Raw genomic sequence first — 18,554 nt, forward strand, 5'->3', positions numbered from 1 at the left:
TCTGCGTAAATGAATACGCGTCCATGATTTATATATGAGGGTAAGTCGTTCACATATAGTAGGAATAAAAGTGGGCCTAACACCCCTCCTTGAGGGGTACCAATGAAGGTATCGAATTCACTAGAAACCTCATCCTCAATCTGAACCTTGAGTTTCCTGCCCGTCATATAAGATTGGATCCATGACTGGATTGGTCCTCTGATGCCCATCGCTTCTAATTTAATTTTTAGATATTCAGGGTTGATTGTATCGAAGGCGCGAGTCAGATCGAAGAAGATTCCTGCCACATATTTGTTCTGGTCGATATTTTCGTGGATGTATTGTGTCAGTTCTATTGAAGCGGTTTCTATCGAGTAATTGCGGCGGAAGCCGTGTTGGGATGGGGTTATTATATTATTTTGATTGAGGTAGTTGATTATCTGATTATACACGGCTGTTTCAATGATTTTGGAAAAGCAGCTAAGTATACATATCATCCTATAGTTTTCGACAGGTTGGGGATCATCCTTTTTGAACACAGGGATGGTCTTCGTAGTTTTTAATTTATTTGGAAACACACCTTGGGTGACAGATAAGTTAGTGATCTCAGATAATTGAATGGAGATTTTATCAACACATTCTTCTAGTACAATAGCTGGTATTTCATCAATTCCTACAGAGTATTTCTTTTTCATTGTTAGTATTATTTGTTTTATTTCATGTTCGTTGACTGGCGCAAAAAACATAGATTTTGCGCTTCGTATGTCGTTAGTTGTACACATATTTCTTGGTAAATTGAGGCTTTGTATGGTGTTACTTGACAGAATTTGCGAAAAAATCCCCAAAGTGGTTTGCTATATCGGTATTCTTTGTCAAGTTCGTCCCATTCACAGTAAGGGTGATTTCTTTTTTCTGATTGATCCTGCCCATTTTTTCATTAACTAATTTCCAGAGAGATTTGGCTTTATTATTTGATTTGTTAATTAAGTCAGAGTGATATTGTTTTTTTTCTTTGCAAATTTTTATATCCACAGATTTTTTTACATTTTTATAATGTTCTGATATAGTAGGGTCATTAACTCTTTTCTTAAGCCAGTTCAGATCTCTCAGCTGTCTTAGTTCGGAATGTAGTTCTGCAGAAAAGGGTATTTTTCCTGGTTTTAATTGTTTTTGTAATATTATTTGTTTAGGGAATGCTTTGTCAAAACACCACTGGAAGTTCACCATGAAGTTATTGAATATGCTGTCAACATCTACTTCATGGGGATTTTCTGTCATTGTATTTTCATAAAGGTTTTTGAATTGGGCAAGAGTTTGTTTGTTAATTTTCCTTTGTACAATGTTTTGTTCCCTTCGGTCTGGTGTTTTTTCCGAAGACCAAGACATGAGTTGTGCTAGATGATCAGAGGCGCCCAGGCAGGTTAGTTTACAAAAGATATTTTCAATATTACTTACGATATAATCTAGTCCGCTAGAGCATGTTTTATTACCATATTGTGCAACACGTGTTGGTCCATCATATGGTAGTTTCAGATTGTACATTTCAAATATATCAAAGAGTTGTTTTTTATATTGACAATTCCCCATGAAATTTATATTGAAGTCACCACAGAGAATGATGTATGTATACTTAGCTGTTACGTAATTCAAGGTACTGCTCAATTTGTCAAGGAAGGCTTGTGGGTCTGAGTCTATTGATGAACTACGGTATAGGGTGATGATACATGTACTTTTTTGGATGCTAATAGCCGAACACTCAAAATGAAGTTCCGAGGATGAGTCCACTAGACATTGGATATTGGCACAATTCTTGCTGATTTCGGATTTAGCAAATATTGCTGTGCCTCCATGTGTAATTTTCGTCCTACAGTAATTCAGATGAACTAGCTTAAATTTAAGTGTGTTTCTTATCTTGTCATGGTAATCCTGGGTGAGGCTGGATTCCGAAAATTTTCGGTGGTTTGTTTGCACTGGTTCTCTCGGGGTTGGTGGCTTCGTGGATTGTCCAGAAATCGCTGCCCTAGTTTGAAGTTGAAGCGGTCGAAGTGTATGTTTTCAGGCCAGAAGTCGGATTCGTAGACTTTTTGCTGCAAGCACTGCTCGACACCTATCATAAAAGCTTGGTTGTTGATGCCAGTGAAGTATGTTGCGAGTTTTTTCACGTGGATGTCTTGCGAGTCGGTGCGTTTTTTGATATAATTTTTGATATTGCCTTCTGTTACTGCATCCGGTACTCTTGATAAAAATAGCCAAATTTTTTTATCTGATTTTCCGATTCCATGGAATTCGTTATCACCTTTACCACTTCCTATGTTGCTATTTTTCATCTTTCTCTTTCTCATTACTGGGATAAATCCGTCAGCATCATTCGGTGTATTTGCTTTGTTGGTAGCAGAACTTGAGGGTCTGTTATTGTTGTCTAAGTTACTAGTGAGATTTATTATCTCACTTACTTTTTGTTTGGTTTGAATTCTCATAATTTCCGCTGCCACTTGGTTTACGTGCATGTTTGTATCACCCTGTAGGTTGGTATTCCCCACATTCATAGATAATGAACTTTCATTGTTTTTACTATAGTTGTCATGGTTATTTTTTTTGTGTTGTTCACTCATTGTTTTGTCTGCCTTATCTACTATTCCTGTTTTTACAGCACATGTTGATGATTGTTTATTGTTTGCAGCTCGATTGTTCCCGTTCGTTGGTAACAATTTTTCTTCAAGGAATACGATTTTCTCTTCAAGTAGCTGAATCACTAGGCACTTGTCCGAGATTATGATATCTTTGTCCATCAGAATTTGTCGCAATAATTTGTTTTCTTCTTTGAGGTACGTTTCTTCTGTCATTTCTGTATCAGTGGTTTGTTGATCGGGTTCGTGTTTACATTCAGCCCTTTTGAGTTCACTAGCTTGTTTCAGACAAGCTGGGTGGAAACTTTCACAACACTTTATACAGGTAACTTTATTTTTGACTTTTTTCGAGCAGTGTTTACATATAGAATTCACGTTTTCTTGCGGAGTAAAAGCTGGTCATCTTGTGCAGACGCCATTAATTTTGATAGCTGCGTTTACGCAGCTATTTTCATCAAGTACTTTCTTGGTTTTTTCTCATTTTGTCACTGACGATGCCCAATAGGCTGACACAGCTGTCTACCGGTGGCTCTTAAATTGAAATCAATATGGGATTGATCAAAAAGTACTTATCTATTTATTATATAAATATATACACATCGGAAAAGTCTAGGGATATTTTTAACATACTAAATATTATAAAAATAAATGCATGAGGTCGTTTAATTTCGATTAAATTGGTACATTCGACCACCCTGTAGATTTCTATGGGTTGAACAAAGCCTGCAAAAACGGTAACTAATCTTTTATCAAGTTTTTTACAAACTGTAGGTTTTCGGCTAAAATGAATAATCTGAAAGTGTCGAGTTTGTACATTCTATGCAGTTCTTGCTCAGCAATTAAACTGGAAATATTCTGCTTCAACATGGAACGTCATCACTTACCATTGGCTGAGATGAATAGAGCTGTAGGGCTTCTTCAAGGTGGCATGCGACAAAATGATGTAACTCTTCGTTTGGGGGTCTCCCAAAGTGTTATCAGTCGATTGTGGCGGCGTTTCCGTGAAACTGGCAGTCCAGCCGAACAACATCCAGGGCGAGGACGCGCTACAACTGCAGTTCAAGACCGATTTTTGGTCTTAACTGCAAGAAGACAACCGAGAATCACAGCACCTGAGTTGGTTACCATGCTGCAGCAGACGCACCAGGTAACCATTGGTCGTGATACTGTCAGAAATCGACTGCATGAAGCAGATCTCCACAACAGAAGGCCACTTAGATGTCCACCTTTGTCGAGAGGCAATCGCGGTAGAAGATTAGAGTGGTGTCAAGAACATCAAAACTGGGATGCAAATGATTGGGCCACAGTTTTGTTTACAGACGAATCCAGATTTGGATTTCATCCAGATTCTCACCGAGTAAGACTGTGGAGACGACTTGGAAATAATGAACGTTTGAGACACGTCCAGGAAGTCCACACATACAGAGGTGGTACAGTAATGCTCCCTCACAGCTCGACAGTACCTCGACACCATTATTCTACCTATCGTCCGTCCGTTTGCTGGTGAAAACTTCCACCTAATGCACGATAATACTCGTCCACATGTCGCGCGTTTAGTGACTGACTGGCTCACCAACGAAGGAGTTGATGTATTGCCATGGCCAGCACAATCACCGGACCTGAATCCCATCGAGCATGTGTGGGACATGCTTCAACGAAGAATTACTCCGCATATGGGGAACATTCACACAACGTTTCAATTGAGAGAGCTTTTAATCTCTGAATGGGCAAATGTACCTCAACAAGACATTGACAATATCATTTTGTCGATGCACGATAGATGTAGGGCCGTAATAAACCAGCGTGGAAGCCATACTTTGTACTGATTCCAATTTTTTTTGTATTATGATTTTTTTTCGGGGTGCCAAAGAGCCATATTTTTTTTTAGTTTTGCTTATATGCGCACTCAGTATTTTTGACCATTTAATAAATTTTGTTGTAAGTTACATTCGTTTAATAATCACCCGTCAACTAATGTAAATATAATATAACGGAATATATATATATATAATGATTAATATTCCGAGAAGGTGCATTATGACATGCTCAATGTTGCCCCCCTTTCCTCTCATGCAGACCTGCGACTTTGTAAATACGTGTAGCAGATACCCAACGAAAAAAACAATAACTAACCCAGCTAATGCTGCGCAGAGAGTTGAAATAAAACCATCAGGCACCTGTGTAACGTCTTCAATTTGGAAGATTCGTCGCAAGTTATTTCCCACTATGAAAAGCATAAATTAATTTCATGCAAAAAGTCTCACATGACCATAGAAATTAATATCTATACACTTTAAGACCAATCTATAATGGAAAAAACATTATTTCAATATGTTTGCAAGGTTGTTGTACTTTGCATTCATCCACGCTTTCCTTATTCAAGGGGCGTTACTATAAAAACTAGATATAAAAAGTGTGCAAGATTCTCAAAACAGAGTTTTATATACTAATTTGATCACTAACCGTATTTATTATCAACGGTTTGAATAATACAAAATTATTTACAATATATATTTAAAAAGAATGTTGATTAAATATAAACTTTTAAAGCTGCTAAAATTGTTATCGTGCGCTAGATGAGTAAAATTTATATAAAAACTTATTCTATTAAAAAAAAATTATGTAATAAAAAATAAATTAAGATGTCAGAGCTTTCTCATATTTCATTATTACATTTATAAGCTCAAATTGTTTGCTAAATCGAATTGAAAATTTCAAAAAATTAGTTAAAATGTCTTTCGATGTATAGCTCTTTGACCCTCTTCATCAAATTCCCTTTTCGAAACCCACATTTTTTTAAAGGTGTCAAGTGATGCTAAAATCGATCCTCCTATCCAAGTTGAATATAACCGTTCTTGTGGTGCGGATATCTGAAAATTTAAATCGAAAAATTAATACAATAACCTTTGTAATACTTATCTAATATTTTCATTGAATACAGTTATGTATCGATCAATAAGGAAATGGGATATCCAGGAATTTTAAATGTACAGAAACAGGCAAGTTAACTGTGAGAACCTTCACAGAATATTATAGATTAGCGCACACAAACGCAGACAAAAATTCTAAAAATCATTGTTCCATTTTTGCAGTCAACGCACATACCATTGATGATGTTTGCCGCAGTAGCAGACGAAACGGCTTACTGCACCCAAATTAGAAGAGGAAACTGACAACTGACATCAAGATGATGTTTGATTACATTTTAAACATGATTAAAATTGTTCATTCAAATGAATGAGAAATTTCTCTAGAGACCAATTGTAGATAGTCTTGACGAAGACCTAAAAAAATGGCCCCTTTTTTCGGGAAAATTATGAAAAAATGAAGCAGAAAGAAAAAATGTGTGAAATGAATGATAAGTCTGAAAGCAGTTTCCAGAATGATGGTTGACATGGCCTTGACCGATTTGATGAGAATCATCTATCGAGACGACGATCTTATCTTTCCCAAACAAACTTACGATTTTATTAAAGAGAAAAATTCGCATATATGCGAATGACAACATGATTCATGAACTAGTTAACCACTCTTGTAATTGTGGAATTGGCCGCGGAGGTAGTGTGCCCTACTCACGAACGGAAGACCGTGGGTTCGATTCCTGCCTCTTCCAGATATTTTTCTCGAGAGAATGTTTCTGGTTGAAGCTGGGATGATTCTGCAACCGTGTTAGGAATCACACGTTAAAAGGTAAGACCTCGTTAGTCCTTAGCTCGCACAAGTTTCTCAACTTCTGAGAGTTGTCGTTCGTATGGGTCGACAGCTGATTAACGTTAGAACAGATTTTTTTTCAACTCTTTATCTTTATCTACTGCTTTGTTTGGATTTATTCCCACAACTAAGAAATTTAGTCAAGATGAAAAAAGAGCATCTGAAACCATAAACGCAACTGTCAAACGTGATGAAAATCAGTTAATCAAACTTCTGTACAAAGAAGACACAGTCAATCTTCCACAAAGAAAGACATTTGTTTTCAACACACTTATACTGAAAAGAAATGTAGAAAAGATGAAAACCTTTCCAAAAATTACTGTGAGAAAATTATTCAATATTCAGAAAAAGTTTATATGAAGAAACTCACGAAGGACAAAGCAACAATCGAGAAACCGAATACATGGTATATGCTACACTTTGTAACAACAAAACCAAACACACCAAAGAAAATTAAAATTGTCATTGATGCACCTGCAAAAGCGAATGGAATGCCAAGATATCACCATATGCATCCCACAAGCTTGATCCAGCTTTTGCTCGCGGAGGACAAGCTGCCTGCTCCGGGACGAGCTGCCTAGTGGAGGTTTGTTGGCAGTCTAGGGAGCGCACTCGGCATCTTCCGCACTGGGAGCAGAACAGGCGGTGGGATTTGTGACAGTAGGACCGATAGTAGCCGGGAAAGCCACAGCGCCTGCAGAGGCTTTGGTCCACATGCATGTACGTTGGGTATTGACTCTTTGCTAGACGGACGATGGATGTGTATTTTGGTGGTACGGAGAACGTGGGAGGAATTAGACGTACTACTCGATCCCTACTCCTTAATGCTAATTTGATGGGATACTTTTTAGCTCTACTGGGGACGATGGTGTTGATCCATTAGTTGACGTGTAATCAAGTGTTGATGGTCTTGGTAACCTGTCTTCGGCTGTTCTCTAAGTCAAGAGTAAAGTCATTGGATACGAAGTCTTGTAGTTCTAATTGTGTCATGATATACTTTGGTGAGTGAATGTATCATTTCTCCGTTTCGGTTGGAATGGTTACCTATAAAATTTGCTCCTCTTGGTCAATAAAATATTGTAACATGGTTTTCCTTCACTTTGCTTTTCTTCATTCAGGTAACTCGGTTGGAAAAAATGTGTCCGGGAACAAGTACAAAGGAACGTCAGGTGATATAAAATGAAATGTCGGTCGGACCGACAACAAAGGGTCCTTCATGTGGATTGTCGGTTCATTTAGATCGAAATCGGTGGCGGAGCCACTTGAAGACGCCTTCCTCCACCTCAACACGCTGAAGACGGAACGCAACGGAGTGACTCAATCTCTCGATAGTATCACCAATAGGTCTACACTCAGGAAGACACAAGACTATTGTCACTGTCGAGTGATATACAGTATATCCTTATCCCTGGTTTGTCAAGCTTCTAACTGAAGTAACATTAGGGGTGTGTAGCGAGCCCCATCGGTGGTCACTATCTAAACTACTGGTTCAATGCCTCTAGCCACCTTGAACGGAAATAGCGTATATATACTTAACACTATTCAGGAATGGTCACACAATTATTATCTTCCTCTTGAAGATGATCACTTGGTGATCGAAACACGTGTTGAGGTGTTAAAATAACAGTTTGGTGTTGGAAAAAAACTCCAGTAATATTCATTACCAAAGGTTCCAAACAGTGTATCACAAGTATTCAAGAATGGAGTTGGATGCTCCTTTACGACACAAATGGTATTACGTGTTGTGTCCCACAAGTTTTGATTCAGATTGGACCAAACTAGTTCAGAAGACGCAGGACCAAGCCGAAGGTGTGGAATCTTCAAATCAGCTATTGGCGCAATACGCTAATCCCGGCGGGCTAATCCCGACGGGTAAACCATTTGGATATTAACGAGGCTGTCTGCAGGGGTGAAAAACATCGAAGATGTCTCCCTATTCAGCTGTTGACAACTCAGGGGTGGGTGGTATGGGCGTCAACGGTTTTAGGAACGACACTGACGAGGTAGAGTAGCTAGCAGAGCTTGTGTTACCAGGGATTTGATGAAGGTCAATTTCTGGAAGATAGACAAGACGAGCTAGTTTTCGAGTTGGAACGGTTTCTGGTCTGAAGTACGGAGGTCAAGTTATACTATTTTTCCATTACTCCAATTTCTACTAACTCATGAAGTTCCTGTACCGATTCGATATTATTATTTAGGTCGTTCATGAGATGGTACAATGCCTTTGGAGGTTCCAACTCTCCTCCAAACATCAAAAAAGTGAGTATCAATGCAATGGAACCGTGTTAGGCGGTGTTTAAAACGAACTGTGTTTGGAAATAAGAATATTTATAGTTTCATTGGCCTGTTCTATTGGGTTCGCTTGAGATGTGTAAGGCAGTGTAAACTGGTGTTGTGAACTCGTGAAGTCGCTTTTTTTTAACGGACCGATTTGAACGCATTTCGTAAAACGGTCCTGGAAAACAACACACAAGTAGCAATTCCCTTTACTGGAGCAAGGCAGAGGACACACTAAATCAATCGAAACGGTTGTCCATGGTTTCATGTATCCTGGCGGATACATTACCCTAGGGTGTTTTTCCTGTTGAACTTTGTATTATTGGTTGACAAGGCAGGGACTCTACAAATCTCTATACATCACTGATCTTCTGAATGATTCAGCCAAAAAAAGATTTTATAAATGACTATACTTCGGATATATAAGTATCTGTCAGAATATTTTCATCAAATCTGTTGTGAAAACATACCTGGGAGTTTGAACCTACAAACAACATCGAATAAATCTGATTGAACAGTTAGTTTTTTATACATAACATCCTTAAATAAAACTCTTGTAGTGGTCTTCTTTGAAGCATCAAATACAACTCTTAGCTTTATATTTACGTTATCTTCAATAAGTACACAGTGATGCCATAAAAAATATATACCATTACCAACTTTGGTTTTTGTTTCCAACTAAACATATTTAGCATTTTCAAATCAACATATTTTTCTATAAAAGCCTCATATATAGAATGCAATATTTTTTCCAGCCTACCTTTTTTCTAACGATAGAAATCTATATTTAGCCATTTCAAAAAAGTCTTCCAAGTTTAAATTTCCTGTGTCGCTTTTAGACTGTTACACTTTGTCGTAGAGACAAAAATATTTTCACATATTTTATCTTCACAACATGAAATTCTATTTGAGGAAATTTCTTCCAGCTGTCAAAATTTTCGAAAGAGATCATTATCGTCATTGTAGGTGAACAATGTGACATTAAAATTGGAAAATGAACTGAGATAATGAGATGAACCAATTCTAATTTACTATTCTGTAGAACTGGCAGATTGATTCCCAATTCAATCAATCCCAACCCCAATAAATCCAAATACAAATCAGCTCCAATTAACATTGGAAACAAGGAAACATTATATTCATTATCAGTAAGCTCAATGTTGAATAGAATTTTGAATCCACAAGTATCGATTAGAATTTGAGGAAGTTCACAAGTTATTTTATTCAAAATTCCACAAGTCACTGAAAAAATATTTTCATCACAATTTGAACACTTCGGTGAAAATTATCTCTACCTCTAACAAAATAACCTTTGAACTTCATTTGTAGACGATGATGTCAAACAATTTAGTTTATTATTTTCCTCTCGAGTAGATTCGAGTACAAGTCAATATATGAAATGGTAGAGAAGATTTTGAGATTGCTAGTTTTATTTATGAATTCCTTTCTATTCTATATATGAAACGTGTTCTGGTATTTATCTTGTGGCTTTGACTGAATTTGAGTCTCTCCCAATTCAAATGTGCGCCCTTGATACCTTGTGGAGATGACGCATTTTTCCTCAAAATATATGAATGAATGAGCCTTGCTTTCAGGTGCTTTCGAAGTGTGGTACCTTTACCTTCTGAGTGCGAATCAATTCCTTCAACTTCTGGTACCTTGAGTTTTTAGTATTCAACTAACCGTAACCTTGTCAATTTTCCATCTGAATCGTTTGGACCAAATTTATAATTGGACACTCCAGACGATAGAAAATTCTTTATAGAACGTTTACAAATACCTTTCATGGAACAGTAGTTACATCGATTCTATACGAAAGTTAATCTGACAGTTCTTTTCTCATAAACAATGACACAATTTACCAAAGTAATCAAGGTATAGTTCAAGAATGGCATGAAACCTATATAGGATGATATCAAATATTATTCAATTCCAATATTCAAGTCAATGTACATCGTTGATGTCAGTAAATATTAAACTATAGGTTATGGTTTTGTTGTTGGGTCCTTTGAGATCGTGAACTCTGAAATGGTCAAACAAGCTAAGACAATTTAAGTCAGGGTCAACAGAAGACTTTCACCTTAATCTATAACAACTTTTCTCTGACGCATTTTTAACCATTTTGCTTCTCTTGTAAAATATTTTCGATAATAGATTAAAGTGATTCAACTAGTATACGTGATCTAAAGATCATAGTCAAGTGTGTTGGCATTTGCATTTGGTGAGGGTTCTAATAAGCACAGGATAAGTGTTAGAATTTACGAAAATTAGTTGGCATTCACATTTGGTGAGGTTTCTAAGAAACAAGGGATAATTCTTAAAATTAAGAAAATTCGTCACTCATGATGATAAACCTATTATTACCTTTATTGCAGTTTCTTTTGGAGACATTCTTTTAATTTCTGACAATAGTCTGTCTCCAAAGCCCTTGAATAATGTTGATCCGCCAGATAGGACAATATTCTTGAACAGAACTTTTCTAAGATCTAAATCTGATTTCTGAATAGAAAACATTAGAACTTCATGTAGCCCTTCAAATTCTTCTCCTATTATATCCGGTTTGAAAAGAATCTCTGGAGCTCTAAATCTTGCTGGTCCAACTTTTATAGCCGTACCATCTGGAAGAGTATAATTTATTTGTTCAGATTCTACTGATTCTTCTTTAATTGGATTGTTTGAAAGGTAGCATGCCTTTTCTTTCAAATTCCTCACAGATTCAAATTCTGCTGTGGTTCGGAAAATAATGCCTTCTTTTCGAAGAAGTAACCTAAAAATATTTTTATTTATTAGAATAATCATAACACATCAGTTCAATATGATTTTATTTAGAATATAACAATTGTATCGAATGAAAGAAATTTTTTTGTGGGCCAACTCAAAGGTTTTATCAACCTTTCTTTGAATATTTTCACCTTACACAATCTGAAAAAAATATAAATTGTACTGGAGAATTTTATAATGCTGTGTTAAAGAGGACCTCTTTAGTTCACCCTGATTGTAGTTGGCTACCAGTCTTGAAGAAAGATAAGGATAGTGGCGAAATTGCAAGTGACTAATACCACCTCGTTCTACATCGAATGTTTAGAAGTAAATCAACAACAGTCATATTTCAAAATTCATTTGTCATCTGCCGAGGAGTTAAAAAATAAAGTGGAGAGCAAAAAAAACTACGAGTATGATTAGTTTTTTCCAATTCTGAAGACGGAGGCAGATTTAAGCCTATGAATCGTCAAGTAACTGTATAACTTCTACGCAATTTTTTGTCATGCAAAATTATTGGAAATTATTTTGAATTTACGCAGTAACTTTTCGGAGGGTACTAAAAAGTTTGTCTTTTCTTCAACTGTGTAAAATTCTCTATTATAATTTTTTTCAGATTGTAGAAGGTGAAAATACCCAAAAAAGGTCGATAACAATAATTGCAATGAGATAAATTTACTGAAACTAAGATCCAAACTCCAGACATCACCAGAAGACTGTCGAAACGTTGTGGAAATGATCCATTAAAAAAACTTGCTATCACTAAACCTGTTGATTTTCTATTTGAAACGTGATTCAAATATATAAATATCACGAATGATATGGAATTCAATCATATAATTTTAAATGTGTAAGCTTGTCAAAGTTAAAACTTATCACATGTGAAGAACATATTTTATACTAACCAATGTAACTTTATATCTATGAATATGTAAATCACAAATCATGCAGTAACGTTTGTAACACAATACGATACTTACAAAAAGCACTATTGATTTAGGAAAATTATCAAATGAAAAACAATAATTCTGTCTGTTCAAAATCTGTTTTTTCGTTAACCAGCTGTCGCACCCCTACGAACGACCACCCTCAGAAGTCGAAACTTGTGCGAGCTAAGGATTAACGAGGTCTTACCTTTTAACGTGTGGTTCCCAACACGGGCATAACTTATTATTGAGAACAGTGAAATTATGGTGGAATTTAAATAAAAATTGTTTGGGATACACCTACATACAATAAGATAATTTGACATTACATATATGACTAATTGGAAATGTCAAAACAAGAATCAAATTGCTTCTGTCTATTTTGGTAGATTTTTTTTGCATTCTCAAGCTGCCAGCAGTTAAAGCTACTTAAGCGCAGAATTGATAGAGGTATTTGCTGAATCCAACCACTAGATAAAATTTATGCTTCTCCAGGAGCTGTCTTATTCTGCATCCAGCGCAGTGCAATGCAAAAATCAAATTTTGCAACCACTATTGCAGAATTTGATTCTAGCACATTTGTATAAAGTTGGGTTAATCTTTACAATCCCCTAGAGTTTTTGGCAAAACGAATGTGAATCAATGAAAACATTGATGTTTCTATGCATCTTGTTAATAAATGAACTTCTGTTCTATCCTATTTCGTGAAATGTTTCAGTATTACTTTTCGCGGCCATCCACGAATTTCAACACCAAAAGTCATTTGGTTGCACATTCTTTCATTTATTCCAGTTTGTAAATCGCAATATCCTGTTGAAACACCCTGCAAAGTTTATTCTTTTGGTGAGAAAAAGGAAATTTTTGCCGTAAGACTTGCCAAGTAAACTAATGAAGTCTTTATTTATTGTCATATTTTGGGACGTGAAATCATCTACTGATATTTCAAAAACATGTAGACCCACCTCAAACAGAGATCGACATTGTTGAATCTGATGTTTTGTAAGATTCTCTGTCTTCCCTTTTGTTTGTTCATCATAGGGGATTATTGAAATATACCAAAAATATAGTATAACATGCAGATAGAAACATTAAAAAGCAAAGTTCATATTTCAAAGTATCAAGTATGTAATGTATGAATTCAAATAAATTGGTATTCGTGTTTCTTGACAGAATTCCAATGAAAGCTGAGTGGTAAATCAAATGTATTATAGAAACGTTTAACACCATGTTCACAGAAAACACTCTTACCTTAAATATCTAGTAACATCCCTTCCTGCAATATCAGATCTCATAATACTGTGTGGTAATGCAAAGCCCTCGTAAATGGGTACAGAATGAGTAACACCATCGCCGGAGTCGAGAACAACACCAGTTGTACGACCAGTGGAATATCTAAACCAAACAATCTTTTAATTAAAGTTACACTGTCGAAAAACTGATCAAGAAATTTTACTTATTTTCATACTTACAAGCTGAGTACAGCTTGCATAGAGATAAATAAGGCAGGGACATTGAAGGTTTCAAACATTATTTCCGCTGCTTTTTCTCTGTTTGGTCTGGGATTCAAAGGAGCTTCTGTTAATAGTACTGGATGTTCTTCAGAAAACGTAGATAACTGGTCTTTACTATAAATGTAATTCCAAATTTTTTCCATGTCATTCCAATCTGTAACAATGCCGTGCTCCATTGGATACTTAATAGATAACAAACCCCTATGTTCTTCTGCTTTTGGTCCTATAAATAAATCCCCTTCTAAGGCACCTGCCATCACCCGGGTGTGTTTTGGTCGACCAACACTAAAATAATTGTTTCCTAGAACTTATCCAAATACATTTTCATACTCACTAATTTGGGAATCTGCATTTTGGGATTTGACCGCCCGCGAAGCCTGCTTTAATCACACCAGTTCCCTAAAAAAAATATTAGCTCATATTTTACTTTCTTTAATAATTTTACCAATCTATGAAAAATCCTGACGCCTATAAATGCATATGTACCTACATTATCAATTACAACGGGTTGATTCACAATTACATCGTATGCCTCCATTCTACAAATCTTTTTTTACAAAAAGTCAGAAGTCAAAAATCAGTATCTGTGGTAGTAGTAGTACCACAGATGAGGATAGACGTAAGGAGAACCATATCTGCGTATCAGAAAGTGTACGTCCAAAGCCATTAAACCAGGGAGGCGCCACTGTATCAGGAGTATAAATTTTTAAATAAAGTGTCTGAAAGTTGAAGAATTGGTTGAGCTAGATGAAACGGTAATAGAAACCCCTGCTTGCAAAAGCTTCTTCACAATAATTCATCGACTATCAACGTTATCTCACAGTAACTTCGCTAGGTTATATTTACCAAATAATATATGACTATGTGAATAGTTACATTTCTATAAACTCTATATAAATAACAACTCTGTTCAATTAAACTATTAAATATTCGAACGCAGCACGACGTGCGTTTCGCTAACCAACTTAGTGTCCTCAGGGGATTATTCTGATCTGATAGGAAGATCATAATGATATCCTGAGGACGCTTATTGGTTAGCGAAACGCGCGTCGAGAGACCGTAATTTTCTTCTAGGGTTGGGAAAGTGTTTTCAATAAATTCATTTTACGCCAGAGGTCCCAGTACGAACTATCAAATTTCCATGAATCAAAACGCCAGTCAAACGCATAGATATGATAATATGGACTGGCCGTGACATCACTTTTACATAAAACACTTTTACACAAAATATCTTTACTCTGAACACTGTCCTAGAGTCAAAACGTTAAAGTCAAACTATCAGTCAAGTTGTGGCACCTACAATATTTTGGCTCAATTTTTGAATTTGTTTTCGAAATATGACATTTAAAGCTTAAGATGTCAACAAGACATTTAGGAGTAGCATAAATTTAGAGTATAATCTAGGTATCCAATTAGACATGGCAATTTCAAAATCTACGGTGTTATATGTTGTAAAAAATCATGTACCTGAAATGATTTTTGAATTCTTCATCTGAATAACGATGAATTACATTTTCATAATCAATAACACGTGGCCTAAGTTTTCGATTTTCACCATTATAATTTTGTAAAGTTGATTCCACTCTTCATCTGTACTAGATGAACTAGTTTCTGAAGTACTATTACGAGGCATCAACAAATATTCAATCGCCGTAATAGACATTTTGATTACATTCAAACTTAATTCATTTAAATACTTCACTGAAATTATATACAAAAAATCAAATTATATTTTTTTTAGTAAAAACAATGTTAGCTTGCAATTATTAAAACTTATGTTAAGCCTTTCCTAACCTCCTTAAAACTACTACTTTATTTTTTTCTATCTCGTCATTTGTAATGTTCACATGCACGCCCAAAACGCTCCGTAATCCATTCCAATTGAGTTTACGACAGTTACGCTCGCAAACAAGTGGAACGGGAAAAACTGCGGTCGTGAGTGTGATCGTTGTGAACGCTTAGTGGAACGCACACATTACACTGTAAATTTTGAAGATGTCATGTCTGATTGCACACTTTGATTATATTCTAAATTTATGCTACTCTTAAATTTACTTCATTTTGTTTAATTAATTATTCCATTGATTACTTATGAGATTGAATAATGGAATAAGTTACGAAATTAGGAATGAATTACGAATAACAGATAACATTTATGTCATATTTTAAAAATTGCGCCGAAATATTATCAACGCCCACTTCGACCCACCTCTTCCAGTGCGTTCCACTAAGCACTCACAACGACCACGCTCACGACCACGGTTTTTGCCGTTCCACTTGGTTCTGAGCGTCACAATCATTGACTCAAGTGGAATGGATTTTGGAGCGTTTTGAGCGTTCATTTAAATAATACACATGCACGTTTAAAAAAACAAAACAAAAAGTTGATGAGGTTATGTTACAATTTGTAAGTGGTATCAATAAGTTCTATTAATTGTTGGTTAACATGATTTATTGAACAAAAATTATGTATTCACTTTAATTTTAGAGGAGTATTTAACTAATTTATGTTCGTATATAATAAAAATGCCTTTTACGGCGGCAGTTGGAAATTTGTTGGTGCGTCGAAATAATGCTCCACAAAGTACTAGTTCGTCCAGCTCAGATGTAGAATGGAATACAATTTTACAAAAATATAATCGTGAAAAACGAAAATTCAGACCACGTATTATTGATTACGATAATTTAATTACTCGTTATTTAGATGAAGAGTTTAAAAGTCATTTCAGGTAAATTATTTTTTATCACTTAATACACTATAGATTTTGAAAATTTTACTCATGGAATTCTTTATTGATCTCTTTAGACTTTCAAGATGTACATTAAATTATTCACATGAGCTGATACAAGAAAATTCAGTCCGACGTGTTCCCGTCGGACTGAATTTCCGACAATTCCTACAATTCCTTTACGTCATCAATTGATGATAGCTTTTTGGAAAATGGCCACAACAGATTCTTATAGGTTAATTTTTTTTTAAATTAACCATTTTAGTATTATATACCATAATTCACAAGTATAAAATTAAACCCTTTTTTTATTTTTATCATAGATCGGTCTGTGACAGATTTAACGTAGGACGAGCTACTGCTGTAAGAGCTGTACGTCGAGTGTGTCATGCCTTATTAAAAAAAGCTTCAATATTTATACAATTAGCAATTATCGTAATCAATAATACGTGGTCTGAATTTTCGTTTTTCACGATTATATTTTTGTAAAATTGTATTCCATTCTTCATCTGAGCTGGACGAACTAGTACTTTGTGGAGCATTATTTCGACGCACCAACAAATTTCCAACTGCCGCCGTAAAAGGCATTTTTATTATATACGAACATAAATTAGTTAAATACTTCTCTAAAATTAAAGTAAATACATAATTTTTGTTCAATAAATCATGTTAACCAACAATTAATAGAACTTATTGATACCACTTACAAATTGTAACATAACCTCATCAACTTTTTGTTTTGTTTTTTTAAACGTGCATGTGTATTATTTAAATGAACGCTCAAAACGCTCCAAAATCCATTCCACTTGAGTCAATGATTGTGACGCTCAGAACTAAGTGGAACGGCAAAAACCGTGGTCGTGAGCGTGGTCGTTGTGAGTGCTTAGTGGAACGCACTGGAAGAGGTGGGTCGAAGTGGGCGTTGATAATATTTCGGCGCAATTTTTGAAATATGACATAAATGTTATCTGTTATTCGTAATTCATTCCTAATTTCGTAACTTATTCCATTATTCAATCTCATAAGTAATCAATGGAATAATTAATTAAACAAAATGAAGTAAATTTAAGAGTAGCATAAATTTAGAATATAATCAAAGTGTGCAATCAGACATGACATCTTCAAAATTTACAGTGTAATGTGTGCGTTCCACTAAGCGTTCACAACGATCACACTCACGACCGCAGTTTTTCCCGTTCCACTTGTTTGCGAGCGTAACTGTCGTAAACTCAAGTGGAATGGATTACGGAGCGTTTTGGGCGTGCATGTGAACATTACAAATGACGAGATAGAAAAAAATAAAGTAGTAGTTTTAAGGAGGTTAGGAAAGGCTTAACATAAGTTTTAATAATTGCAAGCTAACATTGTTTTTACTAAAAAAAATATAATTTGATTTTTTGTATATAATTTCAGTGAAGTATTTAAATGAATTAAGTTTGAATGTAATCAAAATGTCTTTTACGGCGATTGAATATTTGTTGATGCCTCGTAATAGTACTTCAGAAACTAGTTCATATAGTACAGATGAAGAGTACAAAATTATAATGGCAAGCTCTCAGAGCAATACTCATTCAAAATTGGTATCCCCTTTCATAATGTCGGTCCACAAAGACCCCTAGATACCAATTTTGAATGAAATCACATAACAATATCAAACCTCAATCGTAATTATAAATACTCATGATTTCTAATCGAAAATTCTTTATATCGGACCTCACAAACCGTACCGCTTGTTTATCAAATCTGAGAATAAATCACAAGTTTCTTCATCTGATTTTATGAAGCAAAGTTCATTACTTTTCAAATTAACATTTATCATTGTTATGAATTGGTAAACCACGCGCTTTATCAAAAAAAAAAGCCTTACATAAATACAAATCTAGTAGGTGGTAGAAAAACTGACCCTATTTTCATAATCATTAATGATATATAAGATTTCCTGTAGGAACTATTTGAACAGAATACATTTTCACCTGAAATGATTTATTTTACAAATATATAGTATTCCTCCGATTATCAACTGAACCAACCGCC

The 18,554-nt window shown here is 35.3% G+C and overlaps 1 protein-coding gene across 1 annotated transcript; it reads right to left on the reverse strand.

Annotated features, from left to right (window-relative positions):
- Positions 1–5,103: 5,103 nt before the first annotated feature.
- Positions 5,104–14,440, reverse strand: Arp1 (Actin-related protein 1). Its single transcript, XM_023160620.2, has 6 exons — positions 14,282–14,440; positions 14,126–14,190; positions 13,750–14,076; positions 13,529–13,672; positions 10,959–11,361; positions 5,104–5,476 (listed from the first exon to the last, which is right to left on the reverse strand). Exons 1-6 carry the CDS (start codon positions 14,327–14,329, stop codon positions 5,333–5,335), a joined length of 1,131 nt encoding a protein of 376 aa, XP_023016388.1. The 5' UTR covers positions 14,330–14,440; the 3' UTR covers positions 5,104–5,332.
- Between the last annotated feature and the right edge of the window lie 4,114 nt (positions 14,441–18,554).

This window comes from Leptinotarsa decemlineata, unplaced genomic scaffold (assembly GCF_025532065.1).
Source record: "Leptinotarsa decemlineata unplaced genomic scaffold, Ldec_3_MD MMD2_P_RNA_scaffold_2, whole genome shotgun sequence".
Taxonomy (NCBI): Eukaryota; Metazoa; Arthropoda; class Insecta; order Coleoptera; family Chrysomelidae; genus Leptinotarsa; species Leptinotarsa decemlineata.